This window comes from Polistes canadensis, unplaced genomic scaffold (assembly GCF_001313835.1).
Source record: "Polistes canadensis isolate GaletaPanama2010 unplaced genomic scaffold, ASM131383v1 scaffold_0, whole genome shotgun sequence".
Taxonomy (NCBI): Eukaryota; Metazoa; Arthropoda; class Insecta; order Hymenoptera; family Vespidae; genus Polistes; species Polistes canadensis.
Window position 1 is genome coordinate 1018322 of NW_014569547.1, and position 7193 is coordinate 1025514.

General features: G+C 26.8%; 2 protein-coding genes across 3 annotated transcripts; one reads left to right on the top strand and one right to left on the bottom strand.

Moving 5' to 3' along the window:
• Window positions 1-29: 29 nt before the first annotated feature.
• On the bottom strand, window positions 30-1859 carry LOC106793188 (replication factor C subunit 2). The gene is made up of 6 exons (XM_014759905.1): window positions 1605-1859; window positions 1142-1409; window positions 812-1060; window positions 524-733; window positions 321-434; window positions 30-233 (listed from the first exon to the last, which is right to left on the bottom strand). The coding sequence occupies exons 1-6, from the start codon at window positions 1715-1717 to the stop codon at window positions 132-134; spliced, it is 1056 nt and encodes a 351-aa protein (XP_014615391.1). The 5' UTR covers window positions 1718-1859; the 3' UTR covers window positions 30-131.
• Window positions 1860-2161: 302 nt separating this feature from the next.
• LOC106793282 (SHC-transforming protein 1) lies at window positions 2162-5538 on the top strand. 2 transcript variants are annotated; one of them, XM_014760097.1, is made up of 12 exons: window positions 2162-2312; window positions 2385-2452; window positions 2819-2916; window positions 2997-3067; window positions 3149-3209; window positions 3283-3456; window positions 3542-3705; window positions 3893-4131; window positions 4236-4385; window positions 4474-4601; window positions 4699-4809; window positions 5091-5538. In XM_014760097.1, the coding sequence occupies exons 3-12, from the start codon at window positions 2821-2823 to the stop codon at window positions 5223-5225; spliced, it is 1329 nt and encodes a 442-aa protein (XP_014615583.1). In that variant the 5' UTR covers window positions 2162-2312; window positions 2385-2452; window positions 2819-2820; the 3' UTR covers window positions 5226-5538. The 2 variants fall into 2 exon arrangements, with proteins under 2 accessions (XP_014615583.1, XP_014615575.1); XM_014760089.1 differs by having other exon boundaries at window positions 2162-2452.
• Window positions 5539-7193: the final 1655 nt, after the last annotated feature.

Sequence of the window (7193 nt, forward strand, 5' to 3'; positions counted from 1 at the left end):
TTAAATGATGAAATAAAATAGTCTGTAAATGTTATATAAAAATACTGGCAATTTATAAATGTAAATATTATACTTGAAACTATTGATTTCATAACTTTTACATATAAATTCACTTAAATTTAAGGTTTTAATTATTTTGAGATAGGTTTTTGACATAGTCGAGCCAGCAGACTATTCATTTGTAATAGACTATTAATACCATTCACAATTCCTAAATGTGTAATTCCTATTTCCTGAAAAAATAAATATTACAATAAATAATTATTATAATAAATTTATTTTATGTAATATAAATATAGACATAAAAAAAAGAAACTTACCTTTACCATTTCCAATTTTAATTTTTCTTCAATAGGAAGATTCTTACAAACACGAAATATATTTCCAATAATATCTTCTGCAGAGTAACCCAATTTCCATAAATGTTGCATTATCTATTGAAATAAAATATAAAACCAAGAATTGAATAAATGTATAAGTTCTTGTAGAAAGTACATTTTAAATAATATAAAATAAATTTTACCTGAAACGCTTTACAAATATTTCTTTGCGTACACAATTCAAGCATTTCCTTTACCAAAAGAGGATGCGGTTCGTCGCATACTTTAAAAACATTTGTACCATTTACATGACCAAATCCATTGTGTGTAGATTGTAAATTGTTTAATGCTTGCCTCATATCACCTTGAGCAGTAAATACTATGGCTTCTAAGCCATCGTCTGTGTGAGAAACCTATAAATCAATTTTTAATGAGAATAGAATATTTTTTAATAGAAAAGCAAACATAATTTTGTAATAAACAGAGATTACATTTTCTTTTTGACAAACTTCTATAACTTTTGCCAAGACTTGGGCATCGCTTAATTTCCCATATCTCAACATGGCACAACGTGATTGTATCGGTTCAATAATTTTCTCGCTATTATTACAAGCTAATGCAAATCTAGTTGTACTGCTGTATATTTCCATTGTACGACGAAGAGCTTGTTGGGCTCCATCAGTCATACTATCAGCTTCATCTAAAATGACTATTTTGTGTTTTCCTTTCGTTAAATTGACCTAAATTATATGATTACAGATAAAATAAATATTATTATTTCTATATAGATATGTGAGAAACTTTTTTCTTTTTTTACTTACTTTTTTCTGGGCAAACATTTTGATCTTATTTCTAACGACATCAATTCCTCTATCATTAGATGCATTTAATTCTAGCACAGCATCTTTAAAAGATGGACCTAAGAGTAAGTGTGCCAAACATAAAATAGTTGTAGTTTTTCCTACACCAGGTGGTCCTGCGATAATAATATTTGGTGTATTTCCATGTTCTGCAAAGACAGATAAACGAGCAACAGTATCCTCATTACCAACGATATCTGAAAATACTTGTGGCCGATACTTCTCAATCCTGTATTATGACATAACATAATTGAAAAATGTTAATATATTTAATTTTAAGTTAACAGTAAATAAATAAAAATACAGTAACATTGTAATATAATTTAATTATCTAAAGAAAATATAAAAACATACAAAAGTAAGATAACCTAATTTAACAAAACATAAAATAAATGAAAAGATAATCCAAAAATGTCAAACCTACCAAGGTAAATCACAAGATTTGTTGGATTGTTCTTTACTTTTTGAATTATATCCACTCGTAGATGGTAAAACCTCAACTTCCATCATTTCATCGGTATCATTATCTCGCGCCATTTTTTTAATTTCTTCCTAAAACTCTGCTATTGTTACCGTCTAAAGAACCGCGAAAATTAGATAGAAATATTTGAAATGAACTCTATAGTATACTCGCTATGATTGGTTGTCACCATCTACACAGTTCTTCAAATGAAATATATATTTATATATAACTTTATATATTACCAATCAACACAAAGATAAGAATTACAAAAATATATATAAATTTAGATAATTAAAAAAACTTGAATGTTTAATGGTACATTAATTAAATTTTTCTGTAATAAAAAAGTAATCACAATAATTTTTTATTTAAAAAAAACAAAAGCTAATTATATCAAATAACGAAATGACGCATAAGGCGTCTGATTGGCCAAAGCAAAAGTACTCTGTTGCATCGCCAACTAATCAAATGGAACTTTTAAAAGGACAATTGTTAACATCAAATTTGCAGACACACCTGATTACACCATATGGCAACACTGGGTGTGATCACTCATTCAGATTTATAAAACGGTAGTGACAGTTGAATTTTGTTACATTTCTTTGACAGTTTAACAAAATGACATTTTACCAGTGCCTCTTAACAGTGCCTGTGTATTCCCACATCCACGTAATTTAATTAAAATCATTCATTCTTAGAATAATAACGTCAGCAGAACTATTAACAATTTTTTTTAAGCAGTTACCTTGTACCATTTGAAGTGTCATCAATGCACGAAGAACATTCTAAATAGCAACAGTACAGATTGGGTAATATTTTATTAACTTTTTTAATTATTTATTTATTTTAAGATTTTTTTTAAATAAAATTAATCATCATGATTACTCATATAGTTATTCCTTTGTCATTCAATTCAAATAATTTTGTGTGAAAGTCTAAAGTTCAAGTCTGTAAAACAATAGTAATTTGTAATGTCATTTGTATGTGATCTATTTGATTTATTCTTTATCTATATTTTGTTCCAAAAATTGTAATTATTTTTATATTATTTAAAATATATCTTTATATTTTAGAATTAATTTCATTTTTATGTATTATACTATTTTTCATATTTTTATTTATATGTAAATACTTTATAATTTATTTAATTTACTTATATATGGTTCTTTTTTTAGGTATGGCGACGGGTGGTAGTTTTATAAGTAAACCAGCAAGGGGATGGTTACATCCCGATCATTTAGTAAGTAAGGAAGGGATTACTTACATGGTTAAAGTAAGTTATTTATAGTAATAATTTGTTTTCAAACGATTATATAATATATTTATGAATAATGGTATTATTAATTGTTACAGTATATAGGATGTCTCGAAGTGTACACTTCTATGAAGAGTTTAGATTTTGAAACAAGATCATGTGTTGCTAAGTAAGTAATCAAAAATATATTTATATACAGGATATGTTCTTGCAACTAGTGGTATAAGTGAGCAAATCTCTTGTTTTACAGAGAATGTATAAATAGAGTTTGTGAAGCCGTTGGATTAAAATCAGCAGATAAAAAAAGAAGGGTAAAACATTAACTATTCGTCAACAAAATTCATGTGCACATAGAAGATATATAATTTTATTTATAAAATGTAGGTTGACAGAAAGGTTTTAAGAGCAATAGCCGATAAGCCTCGTATGGAACATGCAGGTACTAGCATCAACTTGACAATTAGCAGTAGTAGTCTATCTTTAACTAATTTAGAAACGGGACAAGTTATTGCGAAACATGATATGCCACGTATATCTTTTGCTTCTGGCGGCGATACAGTATGTATTATATAGTTCACACAACAATCATTTCGATATTAATTAATATATCATTTTTATAACTAGAACATTTTTTTAATTATAGGATATATTAGATTTTGTTGCATATGTTGCCAAAGATATGCACGAATGGCGTGCATGTTATGTTTTGGAATGCGATGGTGGATTAGCGCAAGACGTTATATCTACAATCGGTCAAGCATTCGAAATAAGATTCAAAGAATTTCTTACTAAACCAAATTCGTTACAGTAAGTTCGTTATTAAATCCCTTGCACTATGATCTAATGCATGGAGTTGCGTGCCATATTTTGTACTTTGGTTTGTAAAATTTGTTGTATTACAAATATCATATGTTGTTATAGAGTGTGCAAAGGATTTAAAAGAATTTATTATTTAAGAAGAGATTATATTATTATTATATTTTTTATTTTATAGCCCAGTATTAAATGGTATGAGGGAAGCAGATAGGGATTATTATAATGATCTACCAGGAAAGGTGCCACCAGATATTGGTCCACCACCAGTACCGCCTTTACCCAATACAGCATCGACATTACCAAATTTGAAACATCACTCTACACAAAACCAAGTAACACGATGTAATCCACAAAATTCTGTATTACATGATACTTGTCCTTCTATTGATAATAATAGACAACTTCAACAATGGACGGGTAATATTATCATAAAAAAATTACATTTATATGTATTTATAAAACAAAATATACTGATTGTAATTTTGTGTACAACTTTTAATATTATTATTTATTTATTACAGAAACTGGAAATTTAATTGATTTAAATGCAGATGGAACTACCTCAAGTTTTAATGTAGTACATGAACATAATTACATGAATGACAGTGTCATACTTGCAAATAGAGACAATCACCGTGAAACTACATCACTTTTTGATGTTTTTGATATGCGTAAGTTAATATAATGCATATTTAATATTTTTATTTTAATATTACAGAAGTTATTACATATATAATGTTTTTATATTTTTTTTTCCAGAACCATTCAGTTCTGCTATATCAGAAATGAGTAAACTAAGTCCACGTTCACAGAAAAATCAGTTAAAGCAAGAAACGTGGTTTCATGGTAGCGTCAGTCGTGCCGAAGCAGAGTCTATGCTCATGAGAGTCAGTATAATTGAAGAATAAATAAAAATAAATAATAATCTATCATAATGCCACAATTATATAATTAATAAAATATAATTTTATTAATTTTAAACAGGATGGAGATTTTCTAGTACGCGAATCACAAGGTTCTCCAGGTCAATATGTTTTAACTGGTATGAATAATAATACACCGAAGCATTTGTTACTGATAGATCCAGAAGGTGTTGTAAGTATTTTGTTTATAGTTTGAGATAATTAACCCTTTGACTGCGGAGTGTCAGAAACAAAACGTGACCATAGAACTCAGTTTGCTACAAAGAAGAATGTTGCATTGGTTGCCTATAGGCACCAAAATGTTCGTAGAGAGAGAACGATTTTCGCTGGACATCTGTAAATGTTGTTCACAGTCAAAGGGTTAAATGAAAAGAAAAAGAAGAAGTATTTCTTATTTTACTTCTTCTTTTTAATTCTTGGATATAACAAAAAAGTAAAAAATACAATTTACAGGTTCGCACAAAGGACCGTGTTTTTGATAGCGTAAGTCATTTAGTTAATCATCATTGTGTCAATTTGCTACCCATAATATCAGCAGACAGTGTTTTAGTACTTCGCCATCCCATTCCTAGGCAAACGAATTATTGACTTTTTATTTGCTTTTTATATATCATATAACAGGGATAACAATCAATAATCCCAAAATCAGTCAATGCAATGCTTATTATATGAGGAGAATGATTTTCTAAGAATGAAACATCTATCGATTTTTCTTTGAAATGATTTATCTCCGATTTATACTAGATAATTAATAATCACTCTAACCATTGCGCGTAAGCAATTTATGCGTAAAGGTGGCTTGATAAATTCAGTGGCATATAAAATAGTATAATAGGTAATTATAAAGATTATGTAAAAAAACAAGAAGAAAAAAAAGGAAAGATCTGATATATATCATTTGATAAAAATTCATAAAATAATATCAGGTAAATATAATAATTTGTATCATAATCTTATATCTAATACTTCGCATTTTTATATTTCTATATATTGTAGTTTTTAAACGATAATCACAAGAAGAATAATGAATTACCGATGTTGTATGTGAAATTTTACAGCAACTGTATTTGATTTATTTCGATAATTCTTACATAATATTACACATCAAATATTAATGATGAAATAACGAATAAAACTTGTCAGCCCAATTTGGCCTAAAAATTAATATTCTCAGGAAACTATGGTTTTTCTCTTAATGTATAAGAACATTACTTGCACATATTTGTGTCTATTTATGTAAAAGAAGCCTAAAAAAGGCACCATTTTTATGAGATACTTACATTAAAGCATATTTTATTGCATATATATATATATATATATATATATATAAATCCTGATTAATAAGTTTTCTTTTAAATTAATTATATAATATTATATTTAAACACAGCGTTGTTTAAAAAGTATACAACTGCAAAAGTATGAACGAACCTTGGGACCACCATGTAAACTACAATTTATTATTGTAAATTAAATAATTTTTCTCATTGTAATTGATATATTATCGCTTTGTTCAGAATCAATCAAATACAAGGATATATTTGAAAATATATAAAATTCATTCAATCATTTATAAAGAGTTTTGTTCGGCAATATTGTGTGTGTATATGTATAGTAACTTTGACAAAGGATAAACATGAAATCTATAAGAATATAATCTCGCATTCTGCTTCATCTATTATTTAGCAAATTTAGTTCTCTTTCCTCTTTGACTCGAAAATCTATAAGTGATATAAAGCTTACAGCATTAAGTTTTCTCATAGATGAATATAAATGACATTAAAATCTTCGGAAGCTCCTTCACGTACATATAAAAACTTGGAGCTACCATTTTGACCGAAGATTTTTTAATCATTTCTTTCTGTATATGCTAATTGTCGTTATAATACGATTTGTAACAAAGTAATTCATTTTTGTTTTGTTTAAGAACTAAGTTTTCATTCGTCCATTTCTTTTTTTCTTATCACTTATATACCTACTAATCCTTTTCTTTTTATTATTATTATATTTTTATTTTAATTTATTAACCATAAAAATAGTAATAATAATATTATTCATAATAATTCATTTCTTTCGTAATATATCAAGAAGCAATGACAATACCAGTAATTAAAAAGAAATAATATTAAATGTATATATTTTGTGTTCTCGTAACGTTTAATTTTTAAACTGCTTTAATTAATAGAATAATAATAATTTCTTACATCCGGTTCCATTGAATTAGAATAACGCAACTTATATTTGTTTTAACCGTTTGAGTCCTAGGAATTTTTAGAAAAATCGCGTTGACAAATGCCAAACGAAGCATTTTACGATAAAAAGTTTGAACTCAAACGGTTAATATAGATACGTGTGTTTATGTATATATATATAATATATTATACATATAAACACGTAAAAATGATCTCTAAGACGTATCGAATTATACTTAAAATTTATTTATTTACAATAGATGATAACTAATTTAAAAGTATAATTATACGTATATACTAATATATAACTTGGTAAAAATGAGGAAAAAAAAAATATATATATATGTATATCACAGTTAACAAATAC

What these genes read in the sequence shown, in the direction of transcription:
- LOC106793188 (XM_014759905.1), bottom strand. Translation starts at nt 1,717, where the DNA reads ATGGCGCGAGATAATGATACCGATGAAATGATGGAAGTTGAGGTTTTA. An exon ending in AAGTTTGTCAAAAAGAAAAT is followed by an intron (nt 734 to 811) that starts GTAATCTCTGTT and finishes ATTGATTTATAG; the next exon opens with GTTTCTCACACAGACGATGG. An exon ending in ATATTTGTAAAGCGTTTCAG is followed by an intron (nt 435 to 523) that starts GTAAAATTTATT and finishes TTATTTCAATAG; the next exon opens with ATAATGCAACATTTATGGAA.
- LOC106793282 (XM_014760089.1), top strand. Translation starts at nt 2,821, where the DNA reads ATGGCGACGGGTGGTAGTTTTATAAGTAAACCAGCAAGGGGATGGTTA. An exon ending in ACTAAACCAAATTCGTTACA is followed by an intron (nt 3,706 to 3,892) that starts GTAAGTTCGTTA and finishes TTTATTTTATAG; the next exon opens with CCCAGTATTAAATGGTATGA. An exon ending in ACAACTTCAACAATGGACGG is followed by an intron (nt 4,132 to 4,235) that starts GTAATATTATCA and finishes TATTTATTACAG; the next exon opens with AAACTGGAAATTTAATTGAT.